The sequence below is a fragment of the Myotis yumanensis genome, unplaced genomic scaffold (genome assembly GCF_028538775.1).
Source record: "Myotis yumanensis isolate MYYU_CA2020_CCGP unplaced genomic scaffold, mMyoYum1.0.hap1 SCAF_20, whole genome shotgun sequence".
NCBI classification, from domain to species: domain Eukaryota; kingdom Metazoa; phylum Chordata; class Mammalia; order Chiroptera; family Vespertilionidae; genus Myotis; species Myotis yumanensis.
The window spans coordinates 15,103,210-15,120,519 of NW_027223771.1; the positions used below are offsets into that span (position 1 = coordinate 15,103,210).

A 17,310-nucleotide genomic window follows, 5' to 3' on the forward strand; every position below is an offset into this window, starting at 1 on the left:
CGGAGTTTTACTACAGAAATGTGGATGGTGGAGGAAGTGTGCTTGCCTTGCAGATTTATTTAATACTATTTTTTAAGAAGACATTTTTAATGCTTCTAAGTCATTTTTCCAATCTCTTAAATCTTGAAAACCCTGCTTTCCTTAAACTAAGGACAAATAAAGGTTATATGTTCCCTCCCTAAACAAAAGTTAAATAGCTTATGTCAAAGTCTTTAAAAGGGACTGATAGCAGTAATCCAATTTCTAAAGTGAAGTATGGTGACGATTATTTCAGGTAGAAACTGTGGTTTCATACTGGTCTTAGAGGGCACATTTTTCCTTTGCCTGGGAGGGACAGCACAGCTGTCCCAGGGTTGGAAGGCTCCAGTTAACTTGTCAACTCAGTGTTCTGGAGACCCAGGACTGTGGTTTAGATAACATGCCTAAGTTTAACCTAGGTTACCCAAGGACTCTAGATAATGTGTTTACCCAAAACAGTGGTTTGGATTGCATGCTGTCTCTGCTTCTGTAAATTGCTTTTTTTGAAAACTAGGTTCCTCATTCCAAACCTTGGAATGTAGTCAATACATTTGTGATTTGTTGACTGCCTCTGTTATTTTCTCTTTAGTTTCCAATGCCCTAGGTCTAGGAGCTGTATCAGTGAAGAAATTGCTTCGGCATATGTCTGAGATTTTGTTGCCTTTGGATTCCTCTTGTATTTTTATGATTTCCCATCTTACATTTAAGTCCTTTATCCATTTTCAGTTTATTTTTGTGTATGGTGTAAGTTGGTGGTCTGGTTTCATTTTCTTGCATGTATCTTTCCAATTTTCCCAACACCATTTATTGAAGAGACTATCTTGACTCCATTGTAAGTCCTTCCCTCCTTTGTCAAATATTAATTGAGCATATTGGTTCGGGTGAATTTCTGGGCTCTATATTCTATTCCATTGATCTATATGTCTGTTCTTGTGCCAGTACCAGGCAGTTTTGAGAGCAGTGGCTTTGTAATACAGCTTGATATCAGGTATTGAAATCCCACCTACTTTGTTCTTCTTTCTCAGGATTGCTGCAGCTATTCGGGGTCTTTTTTTATTCCAGATCAATTTTTGGAGAGTTCCTTCTAGGTCTGTGAAATATGTTGTTGGTATATTAATGGGAAGTGCATTGAATTTTTAGGTTGCTTTGGGTAGTATGGACATTTTAATGATGTTGATTCTATTGTATGTTCTTCCATCTGTTTATGTCTTCCTCTATCTCTTTAGAGGAATATATGTTGATATGTCCTGTAGTTTTCTGAGTAGAGGTCTTTTACCTCTTTAGTTAGGTTTTTTCCTAGGTATCTTAATTTTTTTGGTGTGATGGTAAATGTGATTGCTTTTTTAGTCTCTCTTTCTGTAAATTCACTATTGATGTATAGAAATGCCATAGATTTCTTGGTGTTGATTTTGTATCCTGCTACATTGCTGAATTCATTTATTAAGTCTAGTAGTTTTTTGATGGAGTCCTTAGGGTTTTTTATGTACCATATCATGTCATGTGCGAATAAGAACAGTTTTCCTTCCTCTTTTCCAATTTGGATGCCTTTTATTTCTTCTTATCTAGTCGCAATGGCTAATACGACATTTCTACTTTTTTTTTTTTTTTTGCCATACATGACACTGTGCTAACTTATCATCTCACCTGTGACTTCCTGGCCATTGACTACCTTCACTGTGTGGCCTTTTTGCATCACCTGTTCCTCTGCATTGCTCCGTCTTCAGTATTCTCTAACATTGACCTGTACATGTGTTATGAGGTGCACCTACAAGCTTAAATAGTTCTTGAACATCAGGTACTAATTTATTGAATAGTAGAGGCCCGGTGCATGAAATTTGTCCATGAGTAGGGTCCCTAGGCCAGGCCAGCGATCATGGCCGATCAGATTTTCTGCCTGCCCACCTCCTCCATCCCTTGCCACACGCGTGCCACCACCGCATGGTTTCCCCTTCCACGCTGCCACCGCATGGTTCCCCCACCTCCTCCTGCCCTCCTTCCCTCGTTTCCCCTGCTGCTGCCATTGGTCACCCACCATGTTCCGCACTGCCTCCTGGTGGTCAGCACATGTCATAGCGAGCGATCGTTCTCCAGGACTAACTCCGAAGGGGTCACTTTGCATATTACCCTTTTATATATATAGATTACTTGGAATGAGACATAACCATATTTCAGCACAGCTTTCCACGTCACCAGCAGACAAACCATGCTCAACTCTGTTAGCAGAAGAATGAGCTGAAGATCCTGCTTCTCTTCCACGTGGTGCTTACTGCATGTGTCATATTTTGTTTGAGATCTTCCTTGTTTTGTGATCTTCAGTAGCCCAGACCTTCGTGGGAGTAACTTATAATCCTTCCTGTAGATCTTTTGTTGTGAGTCAATTGCACGGAACCATGTTATGTGCAACACACTTTTGTAAAGGAACTTCCACCTGTCACCACAGTCAGCATTCAGTTCCTTACCATTTTTCTATTTTCACGTTGTTGGTATAAAAGGGATGATGAGGAGACCAATTCTGAGCAGAGTGTATATGTACCAGGAGAGTCATGTCAGGGCTTTTAAGACAGCCCCAGCAACTCAGAAGACACATATTTTTCTCAGTCTTAAAGATATTTTGGACCTGACTGAGTTCCAAGTAGTATATTTTGAGCAGAAAGCCTTCATCCATAACATATATGTGCGAGAGACTTCTGTTTCATTGCAAACCCTCACCAGCAACAGAGAGATGCCAGTGGACAGAAGCCCTGGAAAGAAGATATGGACAGGGCCTCACTTGTGTCCCAGTGCAGCTTTTACTTAATATGGGTGCCTTCAACCATTAGGGAGGTTGGGAAAGACTTGCCAGCCATCTCAGACAATCTCCAGCACCAGGCCACTTTTAACACTGGATAGTGAGATTTCACAAGAATTTCTCAGTGGAAGAAGTCATGACGAGTGGGCTGAATGTGAAAAAGCTGCCAGCCACAACCAGAAAGTTGTTCAACATCAGGTTATCTACTCCAGAGTAGTGATTTATAAGTGTAAAAATTGTAGAAAAGCTTTTAGAAATATCTTTTTCCTCATTCATCATAGAAAAGTTTACACTGTAGAGATGCAATACGAGTGTAGTGATCATGGGAAGTCCATCATCCTGAGGTCCAAACTCATTCAACATCACAGCACTCACAGTAGAGAAAAGCTATACGAGTGTAGTGATTGTGGGGAGTCCTTTAGGCAACACAGTAACTTCACTCAATACTAGAGAGTTCACAGTGCTGCAAAACCTTATGAATGTAGTGAATATGGGAAATCTTTTTCCTGCAACAATCACCTCCTATCCACAGGAGAGTTCACACTAGAGAAAAGCTATATGTCTGTACTGATTGTGGGAAGTCCTGTGGGCTCAGAAAAAAATGAATTCTGTATTCTTACTTATGTTTGAGGAAATGAGTACTCCGAGCTCTTAGGATCTTCACTCCTTTGTCTCTGAGTAAGGAATGGACCTAACCATTGTTTCCCCCAGACCACAGTCCTAAAATATGCTACACCTTTCAGGGACATTGTGCTTCTCACATTGTGCTGTGATGAATTTTTTCACCAACATGCAAACCACTTACTGTATATGTCTCTGGTTTATGATCTTTTTTTAAAAATATATTTTATTGATTTTTTACAGAGAGGAAGGGAGAGAGATAGAGAGTTAGAAACATTGATGAGAGAGAAACATCGACCAGCTGCCTCCAGCACATCTCCCACTGGGGATGTGCCCGCAACCCAGGTACATGCCCTTGACTGGAATAGAACCTGGGACCTTTCAGTCCACAGGCCGATGCTCTATCCACTGAGCCAAACCGGTTTCGGCAATGATTTTTTTGTAAAGGTGCTTTTTGCATTTGTACCTTTAATTTATTGGTTCTATTCTCTGCCTGGGATGAATTGAAAGCACAATTGTGATCTGTCAGCAGGTAGAGGTGAAGAGATATTGTGGGGATCCCAAACTTTCAGTGCTTCTGAAGGGACATCATGATGGCAGAAAATCACTCTTTGGCCACTATTTGCTTATTTTGCATTTCTTCCAAAAGCCTTGAAAGCAAGACTGCAGGACTTTATGGTTCTAATTTTCAGCCTGGTACCTCTATTATTGGTGAAGTCAAAGGTCACCCTGAAGAGGAGGTCTTTGTTGTGCTTCTGTGAAGCACTTTGTTCACAGTGTGTATGACATAAGTCTCAGCAAATGATCCATATGTCATGATGTACTAAATTTCATAGGCTGGTGTCCTTTGTGGTAAGAATCTGGGGGTTGCGTGCAACCACAATTAGGGCAGAAGCACTGTTTCAATCGTGAGTGGGAGAGACTGCAGTAAATTAGTTGAAAAATGCCTCTTCTGACTGTTTTCCACAAATGTTGCAGGGCCTGTGGCTTGTGTGATGTTTGTGTACAGATATTCCAGGACCTCCATACCTGTTTTCTATGACTGAAGTCATTGGCAGAGAAAATAGTCTTATAATTTTGCTATTCTGCTGGCCCCCCTAGGGTGTTCACCTCAAGGTTGATGCTCAACATACCAGAATTCAAAGGTAGAGGAAGAATAATCCTATAAGCAACCCCAGGATGTTTCTTGAAACCAGTCAACATTCCTATGGATTCTGATGATAATAGTCTAAATTGCTTACCAATATTTGCTGGGACTATGGCAAGGCTGTTCCTTCCAGGATATGAGAAATGACATGCAACAAACTGCACATTTTTAATATGTACTATTTGGTGAGGTTTGATGTACATATAAAGCTGTACATGAAATAAACTTAGCTGTCACCAATGTACACAGTGGAGCAAAAAGAGGTTTACAATAGTGAGCACCCAAAACATAGTTTATTGTTTTTAAAAAAGTATTTTAAACATGACTTTTATTGATTCTTTTAGGGAAAATGGGAAGGAAGGGGGGAGAGAGAAACATCTATATGAGAGACATATGTTAATCTGATGCCTCTTGCATGCTCCCTACTGGGGTTTGAGGAAGGCATGTTCTAGTGCCCTGACTTGTTGTAGTGACCTTTAAGTGTAGGGGATGATGCCTAACTGAGTGAGTAACACTAACCAGGGCAGAGTAAATTCTTGTATTATTATTTGTTAATTATTGTATACTTCCCATACCAACAACTCTAACCCTACTTTTGGCATACCCTATATTTACCTTCTACCCTTTTACAAACTCTCTCTCTACCTTCCCCAGTCCTACAAGTAGGCATAGATTTTCCTTCCATTACAACACAGTAGTGCATATTTTTCATAATTTTATAGGCACTAGAAGGTGTGTGCTCTTTAACAAATATTGGTTTCCTTTACCCTACATAGTTATTTTGAGATTCAACACAAATTGTGTACTGTGAATTACTACTTTAATTATGTGTCTATGACTTTGGTTATTTCCAGGTTTGGGGTATTACAGAGAAATCTGCTGGGCATATTGTGTTCATTTCATTATCTAGATGTATGTTTTACATTGTAAGATATGTGGAACTGTGATCTAAAATGCTTATTTCCTTCTGGGGGGAAAGTTCCACCCAGAGTAATGAAAGTTCCTGTTTTTCTGCAACTCTGCCAGCACATATGATGGTAATTTTTTTTTAAATACTAGCCCAATAAATCAGTATAGGATTACCTCACCTTTGTTTTACTTTCATTAACCTTACAATTTTTGATGGTGAGCATTTGTTTCATACATATATTCACATTGTCTTTATCATATTTGTTAAAATGTCTGCTCAGAATTTTTTAACCATTTTTTAAATGAATTTATTACCTGGAGAGCATTATGCTAAGCAAAATAAGCCAGTCAGAGAAAGATCAGTATCACATGATATCATCATTTGTGGAATATAATGAACAGCATAAACCAGCGGTTCTCAACCTGTGGGTCATGGCCCCTTTGGGGGTTAAACGACCCTTTCACAGGGGTGGCCTAAGACCATTGGAAAACACATATATAATTATATATTGTTTTGGGGGGTCACCACAACACGAGGAGCTTTATTAAAGGGTTGCTGCATTAGGAAGGATGAGGACCACTGGCATAAAGTGATGAACAAAATACATTCAGAGACAAAAGCATCAAAGAGACCTTCAAACCTCAGGAAAAAGGCATGAGAGGGTGAGCGGGGTGTGGAGGATAAGAGATCCAAAGAACAGTATGGGAGGTGCTCTTTATGTCAGTGTAGCAGGTGGGGGAACCGGGCTGAGCTGCACAGTCACCCACAGGGCATGATGACATCAGTGTGGTCCTGGGACTAAAACCAGAGCAGCTGGGCACTAACATTGACAGACGAGTGAATGAAAAGGGAGTCCATTTCTGATGGTGTCTTCATGATATGATATGGGAAATTTTAGGATAATTTCTAACAAGATGGGTTGTTGTGGTGCTACATACGAGGTCCAGAGCTTAGGTGACATATATGTGCCCACCTGTCATTTCTAGTTGAGGCCTGACCCAGTGAACAACAGGAATGAGATAGCATACATCAGTGTCACCTGCACTTGAAAATCTCCATCAGCATGGGGAAGGGAGAACAGAGAAGGTTGAGAGAGAAATATATCACAGAGGTGGTGAACTAGAATTTTAGAAAATAAACTAGTTAGAAAACAACCTGTCCTTGTGATGGCTTATTTATGTCATTAGTGAAATGTGCCTCTGGGAATGAAGCTGTGAGACAAGTGTGGATCAAAGAACTATGGGCAACAGGTAATGCAAAGTGATGGCCTGAGCAAACTGGGATTGGAGTCGGAAGTGTAATGTGCATTAGCATTTGGGTGTCTTTGAGGGACAATTTGGAGGACAACATGGGTATTGCTTGACAAGACCAGTGTCAAGTCACTCACACTCCCTTTATGTGCAACATCTCATCCTACCCTATGTTACTGGCACCCACTGTTATTGAAAGGGGGCAGTCTGACTCTCATTTGAGGCCCAAAGCACAGGTATATTATAACTGCTCATCTGCCTTTATTGTTGTGAGAGACACAGCATCAATCTGCACTAATAAAAGAAAAACATGCAAATTGCCTGTACCTTCGCTACACCTTAAGCCACGCACACCAGCCAGTCAGAGCGACTATATGCAAATTAACCAAACAAGATGGCCAGCCGGCAGCCCCGGAGCTGGAGCAAGGAGGAGGCTTGGTTGCCCCAATGATGGAGGAAGCCAAGCTTCCCGCTTGCCACGGCGGGCTCTGAACTCCACTCAAAGCAACAAAGTTTCAATTAGAGAAGGTAAATAAACCCCAGATACCTGCTTTCAGCTGGCCGTGGCCACGGAGCTGGAGCGACCAGCAGGCTTCCCTCTCGCCCACCCTGGCCAGCTCTGAGCTCCTCTGAAAGCTACAAAGTTTCAATTATAGAAGGTAAATAAACCCCAGAATTAAAAAAGAAAAGAAAAGGCGAGGCTGGGAGCTTCCGTCGCCAGGGGGGTTGGCCAGCCTGAAAACAGCCCTCAGCCCTTCACCCAGACTGGCCAGGCACCCCTGCAGGACTCCCCACCCAAAAGGGGGTGTGGCCAGCCTGAAAACAGCCTTCAGCCCCTCACCCAGGCTAGCCAAACCTCCATGGGGTAAGGGTCCCCACTGGGAAAGGGGCTTGACCAGCCTGCAAACAGCCATCAGCCTCTCACCCAGGCTGGCCAGGCACCCCAGTGGGGACCCCCACCCTGAAGGGGGTGTGACCAGCCTGCAAACAGCCATCAGCCCCTCACCCAGGCTGGCCAGGCACCCCAGTGGGGACCCGCATTCTGAAGGGGATGTGACCAGCTGCAAACAGCCATCAGCCCTAACAGCAGAACAACTGGGAATGACTGGTCACTGTGACACACACTGACCACTAGGGGGCAGACTCTCAGTGCAGGAGCTGCCCCCTGGAGGTCAGTGCACTCCCACAGGGGGAGGTCTCCTCAGCCACAAGCCAGGTTGATGGCTGCCAGTACAGCGGTGGTGGTGGGAGCCTCTCCCACTTCCTCAACAGCGCTAAGGATATCCGACTGCAGCTTAGGCTTGCTCCCTGCTGGCAAGTGGACATTTCCCCAGGGCTGCCGGGCTGCCAGAGGAGTGTGTGACTACCAGCTTGGGCCCAATCCACCAGGGAGTGGGCCTAAGCCAGCAGGTGGACATCTTCCGAGAGGTCCCAGACTGCAAGAGGGCATAGGCTGGGCTGAGGGCCGCCCCCCCGCCAAGTGTACAAATTTTTGTGCACCGGGCCTCTAGTAGGAATATAAGGAGATACTGACTTTGATGGGACTAACGCCTGCTGTCTTCCCTGATGTGGGGAGTAGAGGAAGCAGATGGTTGTACCGGGTGGGGAGTGTGACAAACTTGGCATCTCAAGAGAGAATCTTATCATGGGATGTACTGTCCTCATTATGACAGGATATGAATTTTGAGGACGTGGCCATTGCGTTTGCTCAGGAGGAGTGGGAGATCCTTGATGAGGCTCAGAGACGTCTATACTGTGATGTGATGCTGGAAGTGTTTTCACTTGTATCATTCGTAGGTAAGACCTTCATCTCTCCTAGTGTCCTGAAGTGATGCCCACTCTTTATTTATTCTCCAGACATAGCACTGTCTCTCTCAAAGCAAGATCATGGGCTCTGCTCATTTCCCCCACTGTCTTGTGAAATGGGCTGTGGCTGCCAGTGCTGAGCTCTCAGAGAGCCCTGAGCAATAGACTCCACAAACTTACCTAACACCAGTTGCCTTAGGAACTGCAGGAAGTGTCTGGGTGTCAGCAGTCTTACAGACAGCTTAATGGGTCCCTCCTGTTCTTCCTCACCCAGAAAGGGTGACTATATCCAGATCCATGGCCTCCACTTCTGCACCTTTCCTGTAGATAAGGACCTTGGTGAATGCCTGTGCCAGGTATCTTCTTTATATACATGAACCAGTTGCTGTTCTTGTAAGACCCTCCTTCCATTGTTGTTTGTAATATTACCTTCTGTGAATACTATTGCAAGCCGAATGCTATGGGCAAGTGATGGCTGCTCACCTCTGTTGTCTTTCATTGAAACTTGGAATATTTAGTTTGTAGATATTTCTAGGGAAGGAGGTGCAGGGAGAACCCTGGGTTTCTGCAGGGTGAACGTACAGGATGTTCCTAGGGGAAGCCTGGCCTGGCTGAGTGGCAGCTCGGGGGAGGTATGACATAAGGATGGTGTTCAGATTGTACCAGGAACTGTTCCTGTCTAATGATGTTTGGTGCAAGTTCCAGTGGCCACCCCTCATTTATACATTTCCTTTTCCATATTTGACACTTTGCTGGCTTCTCATTTCATCAATGACTTTCTAGCTTTGGATATCTTTGCCTTTGTGTCCTTTTTACATCACCTATTCCTTTGCACTTCTCTTTCTGCAGTATTCTACAACATGGACCTATGCAAGCGTTATAAGGAGCACATACACTGAGTGGCCAGATTATAATGACCACCCCGTCAGCACTTCATTGACCCTTCCAAAATACTCAATATTGAAAATTTCCTAAGCAAATACTCTCAAGGTTTTATTATCATTATTATTATTATTATTTGCATAACTAATTCATTTCTTTGTACTGATGGGGTGGTCATGATAATCTGGCCACTCAGTGTACATGCTTAAATACCCCTAAAATACCAGCTACTTGTTTATTGAATTTTACTTGGAATGAGATGTAACCAACCTTCTGCACAGCTTGCCCATGTCACCAGCATAGAAGATCTGCTGCAGTGATGGCAAACCTTTTGATCTTAGCGTGTCAGCATTTTGAAAAACCCTAACTTAACTCTGGTGCCATGTCACAAATAGAATTTTTCTGATATTTGCAACCATAGTAAAACAAAGATTTATATTTTTGATATTTATTTTATATATTTAAATGCCATTTAACAAGGAAAAATCAAGCAAAAAAATGAGTTTGCATGTCACCTTTGACACACGTGTCATAGGTTCGCCATCACTGATCTACTGAATGCTGTTAGCAGCAGAATGAGCTGGACAGTCCACTTCTCCTCCATGTGGTACTTGTCTTGTTTTTGCTCTATTTCTGCTGAAGTCTCCCTTGTTTTGTGATCTTCAGTGCTCAAGAACTTCCGAGTGACCTCTTACTAATCCATCTTTCAGGTCTTTTATTTTCAGCCAATTGCATGAAACCAATGTAGTATGTGCAACCCACTTTTATAATGGGACTTCCCACTTTCACCAGAATCAACATTCATTTCGTCATCATTCCTCTGTTTTCAGGTCCTTGGCGTAAGATGGATGATGTGGAGGCCTATTCTCAGCACAGTGTATCTATAGGAGATTCTCAGGTCAGGGCTTCCAGGACAGCTGCAGCCACCCAGAGGACCCATCTGTGTAAGCCGTGCTTCTCAGTGTTAAAAGATATTTTGCACCTGAGTGAGTTACAAGTGGTTTACTTTGAGAAGAATGTGTTCTTAAGTGATGCATGTTTGAGAGACTTGTGTTCCAGTGCAAACCCTCACCAGCAACAGAAGGATGCCAGTGGAGAGAAGCCCTGGAAAGAAGATATGGAGAGTCCCTCGCTTGTGACCTGTTGCTGCTTCTACTTATCTGGGATGCCTGTAGCTAGTATGGAGGTTGGGGAAGACTCCCCAGCCATGTTAGGGCTTCTCCAGCACCAGGCCACTCTTAACACTATGGAGCCACACAGTAACAATGAGATTTCACAGGAATTTCTCAGTGGAAAAAGACATCCCCAGTGGGTGGAATGTGAAAGAGCTGACAGCCAGAAACAGAAAGTTGCTTATCAGAAAGGTCTCTGCTCTGGAGATATGATTTATGAGTATAATAAATGTGGGGAAGTGTGTAGACAAATGTTTAACCACCCTCCACATGGGAGAGTTCACACTGGAGAAAAGCCTTATGAGTGCAGTGAATGTGGGATATCCTTTCGTCAAAAGTGTCGCCTCATTGTACACCAAAGAGTTCACACTGGAGAAAAGCCTTATGAGTGCAGTGAATGTGGGATATCCTTTCGTCAAAAGTGTCACCTCACTGTGCACCAAAGAGTTCACACTGGAGAAAAGCCATATGAGTGTAGCGAATGTGGGAAGTATTTCAGAGAAAAGGCTGCCCTCACTAGACACCACAGAGTTCACACTGGAGAAAAGCCATATGAGTGTAGCGATTGTGGGAAGCATTTCACTGAAAGGGCTGAACTCACTAAACACTACAGAGTTCACACTGGAGAAAAGCCATATGAGAGTAGTGAATGTGGGATATCCTTTCGTCGGAGGTCTCACCTCACTAAACACCACACAGTTCACACTGGTGAAAAGCCATATGAGTGTAGTGAATGTGGGATATCCTTTCGTCAAATGTATAACCTCACTATACACCAAAGAGTTCACACTGGAGAAAAGCCATATGAGTGTAGCGAATGTGGGAAGCATTTCCGTGAAAGGGCTGCCCTCATTATACACCGCAGAGTTCACACTGGAGAAAAGCCATATGGGTGTAGCGATTGTGGGAAACATTTCAGAGAAAGGGCTACCCTCACTATACACCACAGAGTTCACACTGGAGAAAAGCCATATGAGTGCAGTGAATGTGGGATATCCTTTCGTCAAAAGTGTCACCTCACTGTGCACCAAAGAGTTCACACTGGAGAAAGGCCATATGAGTGTAGCGAATGTGGGAAGTATTTCAGACAAAAGGCTGCCCTCAGTATACACCAACGAGTTCACACTGGAGAAAAGCCATATGAGTGTAGCGATTGTGGGAAACATTTCAGAGAAAAGGGTGCCCTCACTAACCACCGCAGAGTTCACACTGGAGAAAAGCCATATGAGTGTAGTGAATGTGGGAAGCATTTCAGAGAAAAGGCTACCCTCACTAACCACCGCAGAGTTCACACTGGAGAAAAGCCATATGAGTGTAGTGAATGTGGGAAGCATTTCAGTGAAAGGTCTGCCCTCAGGAAACACCACAGAGTTCACACTCGATAAAAGCCATATGAGTGTAGTTAATGTGCGAAATCCTTTAGTGAAAGCTCTATCCCCAGTGAAGACAAGGGAGTTCACACTGGTGAGTGTAGTGAGTGTGGGATTCCTTTTAGCTACAACTATAACCTGGTTAGACACCTGTAATTTCACACTGGAGAAAAGATGTAAATGTGCAGGGAATGTTTTATTTTTCTCACTAAGAATAAGAACACTTAAGGGGCTCGATGGGACCCATTTACATGAATGTAAACCCCTTTAATGAGAACATACACTCTGCTAGATTCGTCATTAAATTGAGGTACAAGTGAGACTTGAAGGATCTGTGTTGTACTTGCTAACATGTCCAGACCTACAACCCAAATGATGTCACTGTGAGTGTTTATCACTAAAGAGATTTCACAGCTAACACCTGCCTCACCTGAAGAGTGTGCATCGGTCACATTCCCTGGGTGCTCAGGGGAATGTATTCTGTGTTCTCGCTTCTGCTTGAGGTAATTATGATTCCTCCAAGCTCTTGGCAGTATCTTCATTCATTTCTCTATGACTAGAAAATGGACCTGACCCAGGATTCATCCAGAGCAGCTGTTCTCAGCTAAGCAGTGCTACCTCTTTCAGGGACATAGTGGTACTCACATTATGCTTTGATAAATTTTGGGGGTTTTTTATTCACCAACCTGCAAACTCTGTGCTCTCTGCTCTGGTTTATGATCTTTTTTTTAAGGGTGTTTTTATATTTGTGTTGTTATTTATTAGTGCATTGTTTTCAACACCAACTACGCTAAACCTGAATTTGCCACACTCTGTATTTACCCCCAGTCATTTTGTAATATTTCTGCTTCCCCAACCCTCCATGCAGACATTGATTTACCTTCCTTTACAATAGAGTAGTTCATATTTTTCATAAATTTATTGGCACTCTAAGGTGAATTCTTTTTAACAAACACTGGCTTCCTTCATGCTATACAGATGTTTGAGATTTAACACTAACGTTTATATAAATAATTTTTTATTTCTAGAAAATATTGTATTCTATGGATAACCACTTTTACTATTGAGCCGCCTATAATTTCAGTTATTTCTACGTTTGGGGTTTTAAAAATAAAACAGCTCAGAATATTGTATTCCATTCTTTCTACAGATGTATGTCTTATTAAACTGTTCCAGTGTCAGTGAATGTGGTACATTTCAACATATATGGAACTATGACCTCAAATGGTCAATCAGTTTGCCTTCCCACCCACCCAGAAAATTCTATGCAACTCTGCCAGCACATGCAAAGGTTAATCTTTTTAAGTACTAGCCCCATCAATGAGTGTACTGTTAACTCGCTTTTGTTTTAACTTCATTTCCATAAAGATATTTGATGGTGATGATTTCTTCATGTATTTCTTTCACTGTCTTTATCTTCTTTGTTAAAATGATCAGGATTTTTTGTTTACTTTTAAACTTAATTTATTATTCTATTCTAACCAATAGGAGGGCGGTGCAGCCTCTAAGACATATGTTTCAATTTCACTCAGTCCTCAGTGACTCGACTGATTTTTTGGCCATATGGTATTCTTGGTTTTTGAATTCTATAAACAAAATGGTTTTTCTCAATTTTTACCCTATGTATGATTTATAGCCCACTTGTACCAGACACTTATACATTTAATCTGCATTGTTAATTCTCCACCAGTGTTCTTTAAGTTTAAGCATTTAATGATACATTGAAGTCTAGGTTTGTGGTAGTTGAAAATTTCCCTGGTGTAAATGTCATAACTACATTCCAACTGCGAAAATGATGGCATTGAACATGGACCTAAGATATTTCAGTAGTATATCATTTTGTTTTACTAGTGACTGGCTGTATGGACTTGTGCACATTGAAAGGAAATTAATTAGAAAGTGACAAGTGGGGTGGGACTGGCTGAGACGGGTCTGACACAGCCTAATGCCAACCTTCCCCGGTCCCTCCCCATTAGGCTCCACCTGGGGCAGCGCCTTGGCTTCAAGGGTGTCTGTGGAATGAGTGGGATCCCTCTGGCAGGTTAGGTCCTACGGCCTGGCCTGCAGGGAATTGGGCCGAAACCAGCTCTCCGATACCTGCTGAGGGGTCCTGGATTATGAGAGGGCAGTTGTCAGGTGACACAACCCAGAATCGGGCTCCCTCCTCTCTGGTTCCGGGATGCGTGACCTGAGAATTGTTGTCTTCCATCACTACCTCTCATCTCAGTGGTTCTGGTATCTACTATTCTCAGATACATTAGTGACTTATTTTACTAAAAACCCCTGATAAGTTTCTCCCTGGCCAGAGAGCTCAGTTGATTAAAGCATCATCTCAGTAGTGCCAAGGTTGTGGGTTCCATCCTCAGTCAGGCTCCATGCAAGAATCAAACAATGTGCTGCCACCAAGACATAGCCGCTGGTTCTGGCGCCAGAGGCACCCCCAGGGATTATTGGACCCAGCAGGTCGTCCCTGGATCCAGGCTGAGCAATCTGCATTTCCATCCTAACCGCAGGAGAAAGGGTAGCTGGTTGGTGGAATTCTTGCTCTGCGGACACGATGCTTTCCAAGCTAGCTCGTCTGCAGACTGTGGCGGGGCGCCCACACGCCAGTGACTTCTCCTACATCCGTGGCGACTAAGAAGATGGTCCAAGGCCCTCTATGGTCGGATGACGTTTTTGAACGGGGAAGCCAAGTATGGCGCTCACAACTAAAGGGTGTCCCAAAATTCACGCAAGAAGTAATTTTGATAGAAAACACAGGTTTATAATTAAAAATTGTAAATTTTTTATTGATTCAAAATGTATACAGTATAGGGTTTTGTATGGAATAGGACAACGGGTAAATGGCCTCCACAGCTTTGCTGGTACACACGCAAAGCCTTGGTCTTGATTGTCTCTGCTCCTGGGCCATAATTGGTACTTGGTAATGCTTATCAAATTGAAGGGATTGAAATCACAGGGTAACAAATATTAAAATCTGATTCAGTAAACCAAGTAAAATTGGGCTTTTATTTTTTGCCATTGTTAATGCTCACGCAAAATTCAAATCTTGCCTGAATTTTGGGACGCTCTTTACCACCTCTTACTGGTCACCCTGGAGAGAGGGACAGGTATTTCCCTGTGGGATGCGGAAGGCAGGAAACGCTTTGATTTTCTGAGTGCGCACAGCGCCGTCAACCAAGGGCATTGCCACCCCAAGATTGTGGACGCCCTGAAGAGCCAGGCGGGGAAGCTGACGCCAACCTCGCGGGCCTCCTACAACAACGTGCCGGGCAAAGACGAGGAGAACGTCACAAAGCTCTTCAACTACCACCAGGTTCTCCCCACGAGCATAGACAGGGTGGAGGCCGGGGAGACCGCTTGCAAGCTGGCGCGGTGGTGGGGCTGCACCGTGAAGGGCATCCCCAAGGACAAAGCCAAGATCGTCTTCTCAGCTGGAAACTTTTGGGGCAGGACTGTGTGTGCCATCTCCAGCTCCACGGACCCCAGCAGCGACGACGGCTTTGGCCCCTTCATGCCGGGGTTCGAGATCATTCCCTACAACGACCTACCTGCTCTTGAGCGTGCTCTTCAGGATCCAAACGTTGCTGCGTTCATGGTCGAACCCATTCAGGGCGAGGCGGGCATCATTGTCCCGACCCAGGCTGCCTGAGGGGTGTGCGCGAGCTCTGCGCCAGGCACCCAGTCCTGTTTATTGGATGAGACCCAGACAGGACTGGCCAGGACTGGGCGATGGCTGGCAGTCGGCCATGCAAACGTCAGGCCTGACCTCGTCCTCCTGGGCAAGGCCCTTTCCAGTGGCCTGTAACCCGTGTGGGCGGTGCTGTGTGACCACGAGATCATGCTGACCATCCAGCCTGGGGAGCGCGGCTCCACTTACAGGGACAACCCCCTGGGCAACCGCGGGGCCAACGCCGCCTGCGAAGTTTTGGAAGAAGAGAATGAGCTCAGGAAGCTGCCCTGGGACATCGTGACCGCAATGCTTGGGAAGGGGCTGCTGGATGCCACCGTCAGCGGGGAAACCAAAGATTCCGATGCTTGGAAGGTGCGCCTGCGCCTTCGAGATAATGGACTTCTGGCCAAGCCCACCCATGGCGACATCATCAGATTCCACCTCCTCTGGTCATCAAGAGGTCGAGGTCCAGGAGGCCGTGGAGGTCATCAAAAAGACCATCAGTCTTTTTTTTTTTTAATATATTTTATTGATTTTTTACAGAGAGGAAGGGAGAGAGATAGAGAGTTAGAAACATCGATGAGAGAGAAACATGGATCAGCTGCCTCCTGCACAGCTCCCACTGGGGATGTGCCCGCAACCCAAGTACATGCCCTTGATTGGAATCGAACCTGGGACCCTTCAGTCCGCAGGCCGATGCTCTATCCACTGAGCCAAACCGGTTTTGGCCAGACCATCAGTCTTTCTGGGTCTGCCTCCGCCAGCTTTCTGAGGGCAGGGCCTGCTTCCCTGGGGTGGGGTCTGTTCCCACGGAGTAGGCCCTGTTCCCACGGGGCGGGGCCTGCTTCCCCAGGGGCGGAGCCAGCTGGGCTGGCAGCTAGGCCACATCCTTCTAACAGCCTGTGTGGTGCTGCTCTCAGCGCTGGCTCATTCCACTACCCTGTGTCTTCAAGGACCTTTTAAAACATATGTTATTTTCAGTTCATACATGCTAGAGCGGCATTTATAACCACGCAGGTTGCTGTGTAAGAGAACGTGAGGGAGTCTGTTTGATCACGTGTGTGTGTGTGCTGAGGCGAAATGCTCCCTCTGTATGTAGGCAGCCTTTTCGGCAAGTCCCATGTGGTTTTTACAGGTTTTTATCATTTCCTCGCTGGTGTAAATATATTGTATTTCAAAAAGGTATATGGGGTTTTACATAGAAGACTGCTTTAACCTTCTAAAGTTGAATCATAATCACTGAATTTTAGGAAGGATGAAATGGTTAAGCTTATATAAAAGTACTAGGTTTAAATAAACTTTACATTAGCCAACACCAAGACATGTCATTATTTTGAATTGAGAACTAATGTTCAACATTCCCAAATTACGTTTTCAGTGTTGGTATAATTTGTAAAAAATACTCGTTTTCAGTTTTTCTTTAAATTAAAAATAAAGCTTATATTAAAAAAAGAATCATGCCCTAACTGGTTTGGCTCAGTGGATAGAGCGTCAGCCTGTGGACTGAAGGGTCCAATTTCGATTCTAGTCAAGGGCATGTACCTTGGTTGTGGGCACATCCCCAGTAGGAGGTGTGCAGTAGGCAGCTGATCGATGTTTCTCTCATCGATGTTTCTAACTCTCTATCGTTCTCCCTTTCTCTCTGTAAAAAATCAGTAAAATATATTTTGAAA

General features: G+C 44.1%; 1 protein-coding gene and 1 pseudogene across 1 annotated transcript; both read left to right on the top strand.

Annotated features, from left to right (window-relative positions):
* The first annotated feature begins 10,419 nt into the window (after positions 1-10,419).
* LOC138998431 (zinc finger protein 551-like) lies at positions 10,420-11,987 on the top strand. The gene has a single exon (XM_070400555.1). It carries the CDS (start codon positions 10,540-10,542, stop codon positions 11,977-11,979), a length of 1,440 nt encoding a protein of 479 aa, XP_070256656.1. The 5' UTR covers positions 10,420-10,539; the 3' UTR covers positions 11,980-11,987.
* Positions 11,988-14,222: 2,235 nt separating this feature from the next.
* LOC138998440 (ornithine aminotransferase, mitochondrial-like) lies at positions 14,223-16,206 on the top strand (annotated as a pseudogene).
* The last annotated feature ends 1,104 nt before the right edge of the window (positions 16,207-17,310 follow it).

Coding starts and splice junctions, on each gene's coding strand:
- LOC138998431 (XM_070400555.1), top strand. CDS start 10,540: ATGGAGAGTCCCTCGCTTGTGACCTGTTGCTGCTTCTACTTATCTGGG.